Source organism: Acomys russatus, chromosome 4 (genome assembly GCF_903995435.1).
Source record: "Acomys russatus chromosome 4, mAcoRus1.1, whole genome shotgun sequence".
Classification (NCBI taxonomy): domain Eukaryota; kingdom Metazoa; phylum Chordata; class Mammalia; order Rodentia; family Muridae; genus Acomys; species Acomys russatus.
This window is the reverse complement of record NC_067140.1, coordinates 49,921,613-49,940,948: the sequence shown is the minus strand read 5'-3', so window position 1 is coordinate 49,940,948 and position 19,336 is coordinate 49,921,613. Positions and strand designations below refer to the sequence as shown.

At 41.4% G+C, this 19,336-nt stretch overlaps 1 protein-coding gene across 2 annotated transcripts in view; it reads right to left on the bottom strand.

Moving 5' to 3' along the window:
* Positions 1-19,336, bottom strand: part of Fmn1 (formin 1) — a 295,331-nt gene that overhangs the window by 126,852 nt on the left and 149,143 nt on the right. For both annotated transcript variants that reach the window (XM_051144337.1, XM_051144336.1), the window contains one exon: positions 16,718-16,805. In XM_051144337.1, coding sequence (XP_051000294.1) covers positions 16,718-16,805 — 88 coding nt within the window. The remainder of the gene's footprint in view (positions 1-16,717; positions 16,806-19,336) is intronic.

The following is a 19,336-nucleotide window of genomic DNA, read 5'->3' as shown; positions in this document are numbered from 1 at the left end:
CCTTATTTAATTTTTCAGGCTTTGAGTCCTTTCTGCAGCTTAATTTAGGCTCCACGGGAGAAGTGTTTCTGCTTTTAAACTAAATCAGTTTGGAGGCTTGAAGCACAATTTTAAATCTTTCTTCCCAGCTGGTAATTGAAGAGATTTAGCACTTAATGTAGAAGAGTTGACTCTTGCCCGTTACCAGGAAGGGAAAGAGAAGAAAAAAAAAAGGGGGGGGGGGGGAGACCAGGACGAAGGGGGAGAAAGATGCTGGCAAATTAAATGAATTCAGGCATGTGATTTCAGGCACCTTTCTGTGGCCACCACAAACATCTTGTTTGGATTAAAAAGACAAGAAAGAATAATCATTGCTTCAATAGCAAATTAAGATCATAGAAACCTCCCATGAGCCAGCATCAAGGTAAGTTTTTACCCCTATACTTTTGTTATGATCCTGCCTTTCGTTGGGTATCTTAAACGAGTCATTTCACTGTTGGCTAATATGCTTATGCTTTCATCTGTGGACGTTCCTTCCCATATATGTTAGGATACACATGCAACAGATTTTTAAAGCCTTAATGCAATTGGCTATCAAAGTGTTTGAAATTGGCCGGCCCCACATCTTTAAATAATTATTCAAAACTAATAAGGTTTGTCCTCTCAGCCCTACCTCCCTTCTGTGGCTTTACGCTGTGAAATTAACCAGCACGCTAGTAAATTTTCTCTGTGGCAGGCTAATTAATTTTATTAAACCAACCAGTGATACTTCGAATGCCTTAAAATTCTGTTCTCTGAGCTAGTCTGTTCCTTCCATTACACCATGGCTCCCTGGAGAGGGAAGAGATCAAGGCGAGGCGCAAGTTGCTTCTGAATTTGTTTTTATCCCCTTCTATCATTTAGAATCATATGAACACATTCAAAATCTAGTTAGCTGAGGTAAGAGCATGTCCTTTCACAAAACGCCAAGAAGAATATTTAATACTCCTCTGTAGGCCACTTTCTCTAACTTAGACGCTCATCTACAAGTTATTTCTAGACTCGTGGATGGTGTGTATGTGTGTGTGTGTGTGTGTGTGTGTGTGTTAAGAGATTACCGGCAAGATTCTACTAAGGTCCAAAATTGCACTTCCAGAAAAGCCAGTGTGACACCCCCCCCCCCCCCGTGTGGTTAAGAAAAGAATGAAAGAACTGGGCCTCAGGACTGGGCATTGTTAGTGGAGATAATACAGATTCACTAATTGGTCCAATGGATGATATGTTTCCAAATAGCTGATGTTCTTAAGCATGGTCAAAAAAACAGGCCAGGAACAGTGCCTCTTTTATATGGATCCCAATATTCTGTTTTAAAAATAAGCTGATATGAATTTATAAGAAAAGGCACACACATAAAGGGAGCTTTTAAAGGAATGCTTTGTTTAGAAGGATTATACACAGCCTGAGTACTGTATCTGAGCTTGGAGACTAAGTCCAACAATTGCTGTCACCAAGAACAAGGACGAGCTGGGGTCTTTCACACTGAGTAAGTGCTTGGTGTTAAGCAGGTGGCCTCAACGCTTGCCCCGCCCCCCACACAGGGCTAGGTGGTTTGTATTCCCAAGCAGCCCAAAGGATGCATGAAGAAAGGATGGAGACAAACACCCTGGGCTCTGGAGGCAGCTAGTCACCCGCTCTATCTCCCAGGCACCAAATAATTATATGTTGAGTGCACCCTAAAATCCGCTTTCCAAGGCCATGAATATCTAAGATAAATGTCTTGGTGAACATAAAGTATCTGATCTCATGATATAAACGTCTAAGAACAAGGGACAGAAAACAAGTAAGTGCATGACTTCGGGTGGCAATATACTTTAAGGGAGGTAAACTGGGCTGGGGTTAGCTAGAGCTGTTGCCTGGCATGCACAGGTCCCTGGGTTTGCTCCTTAGCATGCAAAAGAACAGGGGGAAAAGAACAAAACCAGACAAATGTGTGTAACAAGAGATAGCAGGAGAAAAATATTCCCGCTTAGTATCTTCTGTAAGAGGTAAGGGGTGTCAGGTCTGTTTTACAGATATCCTCAGGTCCCAACAACCTACCTGGTTGCCACAGAACATATAGTGTAAGCTCATGGACAGAACCTAAGAAAGGCCTGTGATGACTATGACTTCAAAAATACAAAAGGCATTGCTAACGCCTTATCTCCCTGTGCCTCTAAGAAGTGGAAAAGACTAGAACTACACAGAATTTGTGCTGTAAGAACAGTTTTCCACAATTCTTCATTGTTTCAGGTGGTCTTTGCTACAAAACCCTCTTGGTCCTTCCTTTAAGAATTCAATAGAGGCATAACTCAGGAAGTTTTATTAGCATGGCAAGTAAAGTCTCTGATATATGAGGAATATTTTATGAACTATCTTAAAGAAAATTCAGTACATCAAGACCCATTGGTTTAGTTAACCTAATGCTTACCTGTAAGTTCAATCCTTCCCACAGGCCATCCTTCACTAGACCACCAAAGTTAGCTAGCTGGTTAAGTAATAAGTTAATCACCCTGTTAGTAAGCTCATTAGCTAGCTATTGGTTGTTTCTTTGCAATTGTACAGACTAAGCGTATGTGTGTGTGTGTGTGTGTGTATATTTGTGGGTGTCTGTGTGTGTCGATGTGAGTGTGTGTATCTATTTGGGTCTGTGTGAGTGTGAGTGTACACGCGTGTGTGTATGTGTTTGAGTGTATGTGGGTTTGTCTGTCCATGTGAGTGTATGTGTGTATCTGGGGAGGGGGGAGGAGGAGGGGGTTGATACAGGGCTCCCAAAGACTTCTTGCTGAATATGAGAAGGGTTTCTTGTTAAGGAGAGCTTTGGGCATTGAAAAAAAAAGATGCACAGGGACACTGAGGTGAAGAAGGGCAGGATTTAGACTAATCATCATATATTATGAATTCTGTATTTGAATTCAGTTTACTTTTCTCCTTCTTTCCAAACATCTAGGTTTGTTCAGTTGGGTTACACAACCATGCTGTTTACTCCCTGTCTCACTATAGATAAGTCGTGGTCCTGATACTAAAAGACAAAACTGGCTCCATGTAATAAATGATTGTCCCGTCGTTAAAGAATGAATAAGGCGGGTGCTGTTCCCATCATTCCACCTTCAGAACTTTTTGAAGAAGAAATGGCACTTTAGGATAAAAGTGACAGGTAAGGTTAACTAGCGTGTCGTTTAGGGGAGATTCTGGAACCACCCATTTGTTAATCATCATTAATTAAGCCAAACTCCTCTTAGACAAACACATTTTCTAAGTTTACACTAAGTGCCAGGGAACATAAACTGGAAGGATGTGAGACAGTGAATGAAGGAGATGCAGACAGGCTCATAGAATTTTCTGGAAATGGCAAGGATTTAGGTTTGAAAAGACCTAATTAGAGGGACTGAGGTGATGGGTCTGCTCATGGCTGAGGCCTCATAGAACTTAGAGCCACACAGAAGTACTTGTGGTACACAGGACTTTGCTGGGCAGTTCTGTGCTGCGGCGTCTGCAGAGGGCAAACTGGACAGCCTGGCACCTAATGCAGTGGTTAAGATGTGGAAAATCTAACTGATGCCGAGGGAAAGAACAGGGAAGAAGGTGGCTCTACGGTGGGGGGAGGGGGGCACTCTGCTGCTGCCCTGAGCTAGCTCTGGAGATTGGGGAAGTGGGAGGGAAAGCACACTGAAGCATCAGTGGACCCAGCATCAAGGGAGACCCCCCCCAAGGCTCCCCCACAGAGAAGCATCAGTGGACCCAGCATCAAGGGAGACCCCCCCCCATGGCTCCCCCACAGAAGCACACAGATTACAGATCTTTCTCCTGGGGCCCATGGAGGAATGGAGCAGGGGAAAGAGAATGCTAAAGGAAAAAAACCCAACATGAAAAGGTCAGTTTGGTCCTCCTGACATTTCTTCAGTAAAGCATCATGTCAACCAGATACAGATCCTGGGGTTAAAATAGAATTCAAAGTAAGAGGAAGCAGTTTCAAGAGATTATCTGGTTGATCCTGGGATCTTCAGGAGATTAAACTCTTTTTCTTTCTTTCTTTCTTTCTTTCTTTCTTTCTTTCTTTCGGTCTTTCTTTCTTTCTTTCTTTCTTTCTTTCTTTCGGTCTTTCGGTCTTTCTTTCTTTCTTTCTTTCTTTCTTTCTTTCTTTCTTTCTTTCTTTCTCTTTTGATAGCAAGTCCATGAAGGTATAAAAGTCCCATGCCTCTGGGGAGAGCTGTCATACATGGACATAATCCAGCTTCCTATTCATGAATGCAGTCTAGGTGCTGGGGGCAGTGGCAGGATCTGTACATCAGGCATGCCTTAAAATAGTGAAGTGAGTAAGTGACCCAATCAAATCACTCCTGTAAGCACTGGTATTCAACGTAGAAGCCATTACATACACCCATTTAAACCACTAAACTGATGAGCACAGTCTTCGATGAAAACATTTGTGGTGTTCCCTAGGGGCAGATTGCCTCTTCCATTTTATATGAGAAAATATGCGTTCTTCACTGAAGACGTAAGTCAGTGGTAACAGGCTTTCCTTGTGCATGCAAGGCCACAAGGCCAAGCAGTAGTACAACACAGCAAACAAACAAGCGAACAAACGACCTCTGCCTTTCTCTCTCTGTCACTCCCCTGTCCCCCACACATACAAGTTCAGCTTTCATCTTATAAACCAAATCAGCAAGTGGCTGCCCACACAGCTCTCTAGCAAGCCACAGAGCGTTGGTACAGTAGTAATTCCTAGTCATTCTAGCTTTGGTTCCATCTGCAAAGGGCTCATTATTCCAACACTCGCGCAGACGGTGTCAGAAAGGTGAAGTGTCAAATCCACAGAGGGGAGACCCCAGCAGGTCTTTGCTACTGCAATATCAATCATTGCTGGTGCTTTTCACTTTTATCTCCCTCCCTCCTTAGTTTTCCCCGCCTCACACTGTCAGTTCAGTTAGAATATTTCACCTACACCTCACAATATGTCAAAAGGAAGGAGACACACGCTGTGAAAAGCTGGTAATTTTATTGGGTTCCTTTACCTTTAAAAATCTGTTACTTGGTCAAGTCTGGTTTCTGGGCTTCTTTTTCTTGCAGGGAAATTGAGGCAAACATTTTTATGTGGTCCTCTGGTGCCTGCTCTGTACTCCAAGGATTATATACACAGGGATCATTAGAGTGGTGTTTTGCCCATTAAGATATAATAACCGTCAGCAGGGACAAAAAACAGACTGGTATCACAAATTCAAACTAACAGGCACACATAAAAAGCACGTGACTGCTTGAGGCACATGCGAAGGTCAGGGTCTTATACAACAGGCAAATGCCCTCACTGGCTCTGCTGTCAGGGAAACAGGAAGAACCTACAAGAGTTCTCTCAGCCCTCCAGCCTCTTTGCCACTCTGAACAGTGTTGTTTGAAAGACATGTAGTTAGAAAACCAAGTGAAGCAAGGATGGTGACTGGTCACAAAAATATTTGTTCTTTGGTTTTCTTTTTGAGGTGCTAGACTTGAACCCAGGACTTTGCCCATGCTCAGATGTTCTCTACTCTTGAGATGCATTCCCAGGTTGAGGAATGTTCACTTTGGCTGAAGGATCACCTCCAGGCAAGAGCCTTTGCTATAGACTAGCCAAAGAAAGCCTGGTTATCTAAAGCACAATGCCATGCACAGGTTTGCATTGGCTCACCAGGTTTCCACTGCTGCTGGGTTTAGGATAATTCTTATGCAGCCCGTTTTACTCTTTTGTATTTCCTTAAGTAGCTGACAGGACCACCTCGTACAGAGTGACTTGTAACCAGCACATATGACTTAGGTCTTTTATCAGCCGAGAAAAGAAAGACTGATACAATTAGGTGACTCTGTCAGTGAACCTCGTTTTGATGGCAATGCTAACTGCTAAGCAGCCTATATAAAACTTAGTTGTTTTTCCCAAATCACTCAATTTCTATTTAAGGGATCAATAAGTCACTGGTGAGTAAAAGAGAGCAGAGAAAGAAAAATTAATACAGAAGAATTTGGATTTTTAAAAGTCTGTATGCACCTCCCCAAGAAACTGCAAAAAATTTACTCTCCCAGGCTCGGCCAAGCAAATGGGGAGGGCAATGGCAGAATCTGAATGCTGATGAGAGCTTAAGGACTTCTCACAGCTTGGCCTACCAACTACAGGGGCCAGCACTCCAAGGGAGCTGGGAGTCCGTAGGTGAGAGGAAGGAACAGGGCAGGCAGAGGGAGTATGGAGGCAGAGTGTGGAAGGACCATTGTGAGGTGAGACCTCAGCCCCCACTGCCTCTTTTCTTCACACTAGCAAACTTCCTCTAGAGGCCTTTCCTAGGGCTGCTTGAATTGCCACCACCCCACCCCCTGCCCTTAACTGTGTTTCTCCTCCCCTGGGCACCCAGCATGCCTGTGCAGACACAGATCCACAGGAACCCTTGCTTGATGCTAATATCCAAATGAGAGGCTCCAGGGCACCCACTAAAGAGGAGCTTAAAGAAAACTCTGTCCACTACATTAGAGGGTAGGGACAACTGGCAGACTCTCTGGGGATTAACAGTGATTACAGCGAGCTTCCTCTGTGTCAGCATTGCTCAAAGTGCTTCACGTTAAACTATATGGAGGAGGTGATGCTGCTGCCTGGGTTTTATGACTGGTAAAAGTGAGGTGTGACATCACTGAACTTGATTTCTCTAGGTCAATTCTGCAGTTATCACCTTTCCTCCATCAGAGTAGAGATTTGCTGGACCAAGACTATCCCTTCTGCTCTTTATAGGTACAGTTTGCCATTTGGAACAGACATTTAAGCAACAAACAGAGCAATCTAAAAACAAACTAAATACCCCCGAAATATGAGCCATCAAGCAGCAGACAGAATGAAACCTCAGTTTCTGAATGGCACCGCATGCCTTTTATACAAATAAGCAGTCTATGAGAGGAATCTCATGTGGCCTATATTATGAAAATCCATATTCATTAATATTTTATCCATCTATATAGACAAACATCCATACTCATGAGCATTTTACCATCTCCAGTGTTTATCTAATACAATGCACTAACTTCAATATTTTCATAGCCGAAGTAATCCTCAAGAATCGGTCTGCCAACAGAGTTACATCCTACAAAATTTCTAGAAATCGGGAAATAAAGGTTTGAGAGTGTTTTATCCTAAACAAAATCTATAGAAATAACTGGAAATTTTAGACTTCATGCCAAAACTCACTAAAATGAAAGAAAAAAACACACTGAAAAATGGAGAACCATGAAGCTGCCTCCAGATACATGAAGAATAAAATGCATCAAGAGAACATAATTTCCAGTCTTCACTGCACTTCTGAAGGCCTGGCAGACAGAGGATCGCGCTAGATGGCGAAGATCTTAATTTAGTCTCTGATGGGATGAGAGGCAAGTGTGAAAGACAGGTAAATATGGGCTGTCTGGAAAAGAGTGGAAATGGTCACAAAGGGGGCATTTAGCTCATGTATCCTAAAACCTCAAAAAAAAAATCATTCAATGTTATAAGACAAAAATCCCAATTCTCCTCTACGCCCAGGCATGTACTATGCCCCCAAGATACCACCGTGGAGCTACAATTAAAATTGTCCATGGTTCAAACCTCAAAGAAGGGCACCAAGTGTAGAATTCACAAAACCTCCCTGCCTGCATCCCCTCTATTCTCCGGAGGGCAGTGGAATGAGAAACAGTTTGGGTTAAGCTGCTTCTGGTCCACCATTCGTTCTGCTCTTTTAAGCCAAATTACATTCCAGGCAGATTGGATGGTCTCGGTGGATTGCCCGAAGGAAAAGTATAAAGAGGGACCAGCCTCCACTTTCTGACTCCATCCTGCTATTGAAGGAATGTATAATGGCTTAGAAAGAGGTGAGGGGAGCCCCACTGTTGAGGTGTTTCAGACTCAGTGGGAGGACAGAAAAGGTGAGAAAGAAAAGGGAAGTACTGAAAGCCCATTTATTTTTTTCTAATTTTCTAAATTGGCCTCTATCAATGCTTAATGAGTTGATTGACACTGGCCTCCTCATTTGGTTGGTATGCCAGCAAATTATAGTCACAAGTCACTTTGGGTGGGTAACCTCCTCCTGTATGTGACAGTGTCACTTTCTTTGCTTTCAATACGGTGTGATTTGGAATGGGGGAGAACAACTTAAATGAAGTTCTCCTAACTCTAATGTCTATTTTTAATTAAACTAAATTAAACTTCACAATATAAATAAGTTGGTTTCGCAGTTTTTGCAGAGAAATGCTACACTGAAGATAAATGGTGACAGAATGGTAGAGACTGTCTTTATTTCTCATGGAACAGAGTAAAAAGGGCATTTGCTACGGAGCTGTGTCACATAAGCCTTTCCATCATAATTATAACTGAATGAGAATCTAAAGCCAACAAAATTAGCAAGACATGTAAATTCTGTGAATCTCCTGGATCTTCTGTGTTCCGGAAGGTGGGTGTTAATCCTTCCATGCATCTGTGTAGCATACATATCAGAAAGCACACCTTGACAAATGTGCTCTAAAAGGCGGCCTGGGGAAGGGGTCTCTGTTAGGATACCATGGAAACTAAAAGCCTTTTGAGCGGGATTCTTAGGCTAAGATGAGCATTTTCTCAGGAAAGTCTTAAAAGGTCTATTGTATGTTCCCAGCGCCTGATCAAATCCATTTTTGACAACTCCCATGAGCACTGACATGGATTTCTGGAACTTATTAGTGCAAAGCAACAAGGTCCAGTGGGTATTCGGGGATCTCGGTTCCAGGCTCTGAGCCTTCCTTTCCCATACTGAGCCTCTGACACAGAGGAACTAGGATGCAGTGCAGCTGAACTCTCTGACCAGCCCAGTAGGAACTCAAATGAAAAATGTTTTATTTTGATGTTGGATTAAATATTATAAATATAAGTTCTGAGTGTACGGGAAATTCCAAATGAATGCCAGGAGGTTTCTGGCACCTAGTCTGTTGCAAGGCATATGGAAGTTTATATCAAGAATAGTCAACAGCAATTTTCCATCTCCCCTGGGACAAGAATAAGAGGAAATTACTAACATGGAATGAAAACACTAACTTGCAATCATGTAGGCAGTCACTGTGTCCACGCAGGCCAAATGCTTCTAAATAGAAGTCATTGCATCTCATGATGGAAAGTCAGAAGGAAGCAAATCACCAACTCGGTAATTCTTGGGTGAAATAAGGCTTTACAAAACTTCTGATCATCTTTTAAAACCATTTCATCCAAACTGGGAGGTGGGGCCCATGCCTTTAATCCCAGCACTCAGGAGTCGGAGGTAGGCGGTTTTCTGAGTTTGAGGCCAGCCTGGTCTACAGAGTGAGTTTCAAGGCAGCCAGGGCTACACAGAGAAACCCTGACTTGAAATTTTAAATCCTTGTTGTGTGCTGGAGCATCTTCTGCTCAACCATGTTCATAGCAGCCTTATTCATAATAGCCAGAACATGGAAACAGCCTAAGTGTCCCTCAGTAGAAGAGTGGATAAAGAAACTGTGGTACATATACACTATGGAATACTATTCAGCTATTAAAAACAAGAAATTCCCGAAATTTGTGGATAAATGGATTGAGCTAGAAATGATCATAATGAGTGAGTTAACCCAGAAGCAGAAAGAATCAAATGGTATATACTCACTTATATCTGCATACTAGCCCAAGGGGCATGTCCCACAAAAGCCTTCACTTACCAGGAAACTGGGACAGAGGGGAAGGCATCCTATTGGGACTCTAAATGAGAGACGCATGGGAGAACAGCAAAATAAAAGGATACAGAGGGTCCTAGAAATCTATAAGTAGAACAATATGATAGGCAGATTTGGGCCCAGGGGTCCCGCTCAAACTAAGGCACCAGCCAAGGACAATACAGGAGGTAAACTTTAAACCCCTTCCCAGATCTAGCCAATGGTCAGAATATTCTCCACAGTTGAGTGGAGAGTGTGATACGACTTTCTCACGTACTCTGGTGCCTCACATTTGACCATGTCCCCTGGAGGGGGAGACCTGGTGGCACTCAGAGGAAGGACAGCAAGTAGCCAAGAAGAGACTTGATACCCTATGAGAATATATAGGGGGAGGTAATCCCCCTCAGGAACAGTCATAGGGGAGGGGAATAATGGGAAAAGGGGGGGGGGGAGGAATGGGAGGATACAAGGGATGGGATAAACATTGAGATGTAACAAGAATAAATTAATAATAAAAAAAAGAAAGAAAGAAATTTTAAATCCTCTAAAGCAGAATTTATTTTCTCCTCAGTGCTGCTTTTTCTGCTAAACCTCTGGTTTGTGGTTTTTGTTTTTGTTTGTTTGTTTTCATTGCTTAAAGTGCAGCCCAGATTTTGTTTCCATCATTCCTATAGCTGTTGTTACTAACTGTAACTATTTCTCTAAATATCCTGTGTCCGAGTTTTTCCTCTTTCACATTAATATATGTCAGCTTTTGTCATTTGTCAACTAAGCCCATGCAATAGATCCATCCACTTATATTAGTTACTTTTCTTGTAATTATGACCAAATACCTAACAGAGACAAAGAAGATTTGGTCCAAAAGCATTTGGACCATGGTTTCAGATGGCTCATCCATGCATGTTGGCCCCACAGACTTGGGCAGAAGATCATTGTAGCAGGCATGCTCAGTTCCTGGTGGACAGGAAGCAGAAAGAAGGGGAAAATGGGGAGGAGCTGGAACCAGAGGAAGCCCTCAAGGAAATAACCTCAGTCACCTAGTTTCCTCAACTAGAGCTCGCCTCCTACTTCTCCCCACCTCCCGGTAATACCTTTCAAGGAACTCACTGATAAGGCAGAGCCCTTATGAACTGAAACACAGATGCTGTCAGGGACTTGTTCAGAAGTGAGCTTCATATCCCAAGTCTTTCTTAATCGAGTCAGGATGGCCATCACAACTAGCTATCATTTCATTTTCAGTTCTATATTCATTTATTAATCTAAGAGGCCATTAATGATCACTGTGTGCATGGCAGACCTGAGCAGGAATTGATGCAGTTCACATCTGTGGGTACTCTCCTTGGAGCTTATATTCTGAGAGTGGGTGCAAACAAAGGAAAAATAGATGCATAAACCAAACAAAATACTGGGCTCTGTGTACAACTAAAATAACACATGGTGAGATATTTGTGAGGGTAAATCTAAGAAGGCCTGTTTGAGGTGATGGTTAAACTTGAATCCACAGTAAAGCTCACGGGCTGATTATACAGACTGCGAGGTAGGAAAACATTTCTGAAAGAAGGAATGTACACTGTCTGTGCTAAATGTGTAGCACACTCAAGGATAAAAAGGAAGTTCAGTAAGGAATCAAAGAAGACCATGGTGGCTATAGAAATGCAGGGAGAGTGGAAGTGGAAGCAGGTAGTGTAAAGCAGAAATAAAGACTTCAGTAGGCATATGCAGGACACCAGAGTTCCAAGATCCTGTGCTGCTCAGGCTCAGATCACCGTACCATGACCCTCACATTTCTTCCTGTTTCTGATGTAATGATGAGCAGATCCTATAGGGGGCCCTTCCTGGTGTGCATGCTGCTCATGATTTGAGTCTTAGATTCTGAGACACATTGCATTTGATTGCTGCCCATACATTCCAGTTCCGTGGCCCCTTTCCACTTGTCTTGTCTCATGAGTTTCCCTCACTTGGGAAGGCTCCTTTCCCTAATGTGATCATAACTGCATCCTCTGGGCCTCATCTCAAATCTTACAGGGTACCATGGCTGTGACTCTAAAGCCAACTCCTTTGGAATGTTTGGCTGATCCCACCGTGAGCTCCTGAGAGTGCTTAGAGTCTGGTCCTAATGCAGTTTCTGGTGCTCGATGGGGCTGGCACTCACCATATGCCTAAGGCAAGTGAGGAAGCACTGGAACAGAATCTATTTCATTTAGTATAACAGTGTTTAGTCTTTTTTTTTTTTTTTTCAAAATTAAAACTAAATTCAGGAACCATGAAAATAAGACTTCCAAATGTGACTTGGGTACATTAGTTCATTTAGTTGTAATCAGTGCATAACAATCAGAGAACTTCCTAGAAACCCAATATAAATGTACAGGAACTAGCTTTGTTACATGCTGTCTTGCTACATAGAGTTCCAGAATTTCAGTGGACCACAGAGAAGAGTTCATCTCTAAAGCAAAGCAAACCAGTTTGCTCTTCTAAAAGCTGAACTGTAGCACAGTAGGAGAGCAAAGGCTGAGGATGTGCAAGGCTGTGGGTTTGATCCTCAGCACTGCATATGATAGATAGATAGATAGATAGATTGATAGATAGATAGATAGATAGATAGATAGAGAGTTGTAATCTCAGCAAGACATATTGAAAAGCCACCACTGTCATTTAGAAAACTAGAAGTCTGAAGTGCTTCAGGATGCCTGCAGGAACCTCCACTGCTAAGCTGAAGAGTACATTTTCCAAGAGCCAGGGGTTTAATTCTCAGAATCTGTCTATGCTCATTTCTTTGCAGTCGTACCATCCTCTACCTATTATTACCTATCTCTTACTCAAAACATCTTATTATTGCGTTTGCCATGCGTGTGTTGAACTAGTGAAGTAGAGACCACACCTTACTTGGGAAATGGTAGACATAACATCAAAGTGGAAACAAGGATCTGGAGGAAACAATGAGCAGGAACGGTTCCTGTTTTACTGTCAACAAACTTTATTCAGTTCCTTTTGAGCATGTCCTGTTGAGTGTGACAGATTGCCACGTTGATAAGGGTCGTTTGAGTCATGTGATGCTGCAGTTAACCAAGTCAGGACCATGAACCTTCTCAAGGAGTTACAGCCTCACAGGACTGTCTGTTTGTTGTGAGGTGAACAGAGTAGTAGCTTGCCTGGGCATTTCCAATGCTGTAGTTGAGAACATGCTTGTAGGAAATAAATGTGACACTTTATATGCTAGATTTTTGGTCATATACATCATTTTTTGAGACTTTGAAAAGAACAACCTGACTCCTTTTGTCTTTGCACCCTGCCAAATATGACCCTATGTCCAGAAGGTAGAAGGATATGTTCTTAGCTGTCATGTCTAACTGTCAGCTCGACCCCCTCAATCAGCTCTTGTTTCAGTCCCCTCATAGAACATCAATGTTTCAGGCTGGCATCAGCATGAAGTATTCTTTCAACAGGACGACAGCCAGTTCCACTCATAATAAAACGTGGATTCAGAAAAAAATCTCAGAAATACTGGTTTCTGACTCTAAAGGAACACTTTAATAACATAACCCCTGGTTATTCTGCTATACTCATTTGGTATATATTATTAAGTGAAGAAGTGGCATGGAGGTCAGTTTCTTAGAACTTAGGAGCCACATGTGGGGAGCATAATGTAGGCGTTTATGGAAGAAGAGAGTCTATAATACACCCAATACATAAAAGTCTGTTGTGCTATGATCTGGGTGTCTAATGCTGAAATGAAAGGTCACATTTGCTTTACATGCACATATTCCTGACTTGAGTACTGAACTGGAAAGGTCTGGGCAAACTAAAATCTTGTTCACTTCACAATGAATATTCAGTCCAATGGGACTGTGATGCCATGGAAAGGCGCATGGCCCTGGACTGGTAATTGCTGTAGCACATGATTCAAATGCTCCTTATCCATATGGCAATCTGTCATACTCAGTGATAGTTACGCAAAAGGAACTGAACAAAGTCTGAGTGATGTTGGAAGCTGGAAAATTCATATCCATTTTGTTAGATACAATCAAATCTCTCTGCGATCTAACAAATGTGTGAGAAATACAAATTAACAGCAAAACTCTTGTACAACACTTGATAATTCATCTCATTACAATAATTGTATCATATATGTTAGTTTCTCACCAAAACATTATCAAGTCTTAGTCTGAAGTTTCCTAGTAGAAGCCTCTACAGCCAACAAAAACTTCTGATTTCAGTAGCAATCCTTTCAAACACCCTTTGTTCCAAACTGCCATCAACTGTTACATTTTTAAAAAATACAGTTTATTAACTTATTCATATTACATCTCAATTGTTATCCCATCCCTTGTATCCTCCCATTCCTCCCTCCCTCCCACTTTCCCCTAACTCCCCTCCCCTATGACTGTGACTGAAGGGAACCTCTTCCTCCTGTATATGCTCATAGGGTATCAAGTCTCTTCTTGGTAGCCTGCTATCCTTCCTCTGAGTGCCGCCAGGCCTCCCCATCCAGGGGACGTGGTCAAATATGGGACACACCAGAGTTCGTGTGAAAGTCAGATCCCACTCTCCACTCAACTGTGAAGAATGTCCTGTCCATTGGGTAGATCTGGGTAGGGTTTCAAAGTTTACTGCACGTATTGTCCTTGGCTGGTGTCATAGTTTGAGCAGGACCCCTGAGCCCAGATCCGCCCATCATAATGTTCTACTTGTAGGTTTCTAGGACCCTCTGGATCCTTCTATTTCCGCATTCTCCCTTGATTCTCTCACCTAGAGTCCCAATAGGAAGTCTTCTCCTCTGTCCCATTTTCCTGGTAAGCGAAGACTTTCTTGGGACATGCCCCTTGGGCTAGTGTCCAGATATAAGTTAGTATATACAACTGTTTACATTTTTAAGTTTAATATTCATATTACATGTTTGGTTCTATTATTAAGCCAATTTTTAAAAATCAGCCTATTACCAGGTGCTGGTGGCATATACCTTTAATCTTAGCACTTGGGAGGCTGAGGCAGACAGATCTCTGAGTTCGAAGCCAGTCTGGTCTACAGAGCAAGTTCTCAGACAGCCAGGACTATACAGAGAAATCTGTCTCAAAACCAAATCAACCAAACAACAAACAAAGAAAATCAGCCTTATTTAAACACTCTGTGTCTGTCATTTACTTAGGATGTTTTATTATTTTTAATAAACTCAAAAAAATGTTTTTGTACTATAGCAAAATTTCAAACTCCTCCCAAAGCCATTTTGAAAAGAAAAGCAGTGTGAGAAAGGATCTTTAGTGCCCTCAGGAGCCTTCTCCTGAGCAGCAGCCAAGTGACATGACTTTGGGCAACAGGGACTGAAGGCTTAAGCGAAGGGCTGTTTCAGGGTATCTGTGCCGTCACACCCATGTTCACATGTACTAAAACCCTCTCATATGCTCTGTTGTCATCCAGAAGATGTTGTAAGTGACACATGTAAGTAAGGGCTTACATTTAATTGATGGCTCAAGAAAAAGAATGTTATTTTACGATAAGACACAAGTATTAAAAGATGGCTCAGTAGTTAAGAGAACTTGTTGCTTTTGCTGAGGACCTGGGCTCACTTCCCAGAACCTACATCATGACCAGCAACTGCTATAACGCCAGTGACATAATACCTGGTACCTCTTGGCTTCCATGGCCTCTGCTGTCATATGGTGCACAGACAAATATGCATATAAAACATCCACACACACACAAAATAAATACATTTTTAAAAGCTTATAATAAAAAGCATTTTCTTTGGTAAGTCACCTTTTACAGTTCAAGTTCTGAAGATTATTTTTATTCATATGCCTTTCTGAGGAACAAATATGAATGACAAGGTTTTCAAGTATAGAAATCAAGATAGGATTTTCTCCCTTCCTCTCAGTTGCACTTTCTTCTAGCCAGTCTATGTATCAAACTCTTTAAATGCTTTTATTTTAAAATGTGCCAAAGATATCCGAGTGAAATGCTCTCATTTGAAGTGGAGAGATAAGAAACAATGAAAAATCAAGTAGTTGTTAACTATTTTTCTCTATAAGCATATTCCATCCAATGAATAAGAAATAATTTAATTCATACAGTGGTGTCTTTTACATTTCTAATGAAGGAATAAACATAGACAAAAATCCTCACTGCCCACTAACCTCACAAACCACTGAATAAGCCTTGTATATATAACACAGTGTATGTTCACCCTCTACAAAGAATTCCTCACTTACCCAGTGTAAATCTTGACCAAACTAATACTTCACTGGAAAGACAGAGGACAGAGGAATGTGAGAGACAAAGCACAGCCTTGTTATTGGCAAAATCTCAATGTTGGGGAACAGTAAGACAAGCAAGTGGGTTTCCTTAACCCATCAATTACTAAGGTAAAACTCAAAACAAAGATGGAGGGCAGAAAACTGTACATCAAAAGAAACCTAAGAGAGTCATCATTGGCAATGTAGGATGTCTGTTCGGATCCTCATGGAAGAGAGGTGTCAAATAAAGGGTGAATAAACTAGTACATAGCCAACTAAGTAAATAATAACTGTGTCTGTGACGATACTGAGAAATTTGTTAACCACTTTGAAAACAATGGTGCTACAGCTGCGTTGTTGTTGTTGTTGTTTTTTTTTTTTTTTAAGTCCCTTCACTTTCACTGGTAGTAAGTACTAAAGTTTTTACAAGCTAAACTACAACCTGGCTGCAAGATTGTGTCCATAACAATATAGTTGGTGGAGGGATGGCTTATATGAAACAAAAATAACAGTGGATTTTAACTGGGCTAAACAATAGACTTTTAGCTTGGCTACCAGGAATTCACGGTGGTATTCTAACTTTTGGGCATGTTTGAAAATTTTTACAACAGAATATCCAAAAACTTTCAAAAGGGGACTGTCATGGGAAAGGAAGTGGAGTAGCAGGAAATGCAGGAGGGATGATGCAGGCAGCAGGGGAGAAGTAAGGTCAGAATGCCTCACACATATGTATGGAAAGGTCATGACAAAGCTGCAGCCGTATACAATGGATGGCATGTGAGTGCTACAGAGAATTCAAGACATGGAGGGAAGAGCTAGGAAAGACTTACCCTGCTGGATATCCTTCATTTCTAAATGTAAACTAGATATCAAGATTCCCACAGTTTGAGATCGTTTTCCATCCAATAACTTGATGATCTGTAATTGTAAACAGAATAAAACAGAAGCTCAAATGATCATGCAATCATTCAGAAAGAACATCAAAGACATTAAGACTTCCAGATACATGGTTGCACTAATGGAAAAACTGACCAAGTGTGACAGGCACTGACTTAGTGCTTCAATGGAAAGTAGTGTATCTACAATTACAGACATTTAAAGAAAGAAAGAAAGAAAGAAAGAAAATGCCAGGCAGAATTCAACTGGCCCAACACAAACCACAGAAATCTTTAGAGCATTTTACTCTGATTTTATACTTTACTCTGCTTTTGGTTTTGTTCTTTTCAAGTTTAGGTTTTAAAAGACTGTGCCTCACCATGTAAACAGATTGGCCTAGGACTCATGACCTCTTGCCTCAGCCTCCTGAGGGCAGAGGGTACAGGAATGTGCCACTACTCCTGGATATGTTGACTTTTTTTCATATACAAGGGTCCTAGAGAACAAGACATATGGATTCTGACTGCTGCTAGGTAAAAGCAAGCCTTCATTGATCAGGCAGTCACAAAGGTGGAAAGAAGATAATCACGGAAAGCCTCCCTTGGTTGGAGAGCGCTACACACCACTGAGCTCATGCACTGCATTTTGTCTGAGGTTGGTTCTGTTTCCACAAAACAGGGAGGGAAGGAAGTTAAGAGTGTTTGTGGCTCGGTCCCTACATATGTACCAAATCCTCTGTATGCTCCTGCCGAGACCGTTACACACATCCTTCTTAAGTTTCTACTTAATTAGTCTTTCACTGTAGAATAAATCAGATTGCTCTTCAAAAAAAAAAAAAAAAAAATCTTCCGGGAAAGAAAATGGAAGAAATATAATGAATATACAGTTATATGTCTTAACTCCTCTTTGTTGATCATTGTTTGAGAGCTTCATTTATTTGATTTTGAGTTATTACCACAGAAAGCCACAGTAGGAAACACATGATCCTAAAACCCTTCAAGCTGATATAGGGCAGTACAGCTCACAGTGCTAATTACATGTACATCGCTGTACAGCACATCTCTAAAACCTTTCCATTTGGTAAACTTTTATCCTGAATGGCAACCTCCCAATACTATCTTCCCTCATAGAAAATCAAGTCATCAATGAAGAGAGAAAACTTTATCTGTTCTTTTCCATTGTGGGTGAATTAATTATAGTTAGTTAACCAATTAATACAATGTGGTGGTTTGAACAGGAATGGCCCCACACACTCAAGTATATGAATTCTTGGTCATTAAGGAATGGTGCTATTTGAGAGGAATTAGGACCTGTGTTCTGTTGCAGGAAGTGTGTCACTGTGCTGGGCTTTTGGGCTTCAAATGCTCAAGCCAGGGCCAGTGTTTTGCTCTCTTCCTGCTGCCGATGGATCAAGATGTAGAACTCTTAGCTCCTTCTCTACCACCATGTCTGCCTGTGACTTACCATGCTTTCTGCCATGATGCTGATGGACTAAATCTCTGGTACTGTAAGCCAGCCCCAGTTACATGCTTGCCTTTATAATAGTTGTTGTGGTCATGTGTCTGTCTCTTCACAGCAGTAAAACATTGACTGAGCCATTAATTAATTAATTAATTAATTAATTAATTTTATTGTCTAGAACTAGCTAGACCCTCTACTACTATACTAACTGTGAACATGGGCATCCTTGACTTGCTCCTGATTTCAGTGACAAAGGTTACAGCTGCTCATCATTCATTAGGCTGTATCTCCAAGCTTTTAAAACATGCTACTGGCTATTTTTATCACAACGTACTATCTTTGTCTTCTGTGACAGTTTTTTACTTTTTTATAAAGTCATATTTTTATATGAGCATTTGGCTTCTTTTTTTCTTTTTCTTTCTTTCTTTCTCTTTTTCTTTTCTTTTCTTTTCTTTTTTTTTTTCTGGAGGTGGTTTCTTGGTTTCTCTGTGTAGTCTTGGCTATCCTGGACTCACTTGTAGACCAGGCTGGCGATCTGCCTCACAGCGATCTGCCTGCCTCTGCCTTCCAAGTGCTGGGATTAAAGGCGTGTGCCACCACAGCACCACAGCCCGGCATGGCTTCTGTTTTTCTTAGCTACAGTTTTTTTTTTTTTTTTTTCAGTTTTACTGGTCTTTTCACAAAGCAGCTCTCATTGTCTTTTTCTATACTTTCTCACTTTCATACCCTTTGTGTTCCTATGTCTGAAATGAATCTCTTGTGGAAAGGATACTGGCCAGATTTTTATTTTCCTGACTCTGTCAGCAACTCTGTCTTCTGATTGAAAAAAAAAATACATCATTTACATATTGTTTATTGATAGAGGATACCAGCTTGTTAATTTCCCTGGCTTTGTACTGTGTTGCCCTTTTCTTCTCATGCTACTCTTTGGACTTGTTCATTTCTTGCAGTGATATAGTGTGCTTCTCTTCTTATTTTCTTTAATGAGCCGTTTGATAAAACCCTGCATGGTTAACACAGAATTTACTTCAAATGCCTTATATTTGTAAGTCTGTTTTAAGCTGATCACTCACATACAAGACTTCTGCTCTGTTACTTCTACATTCCCTTGT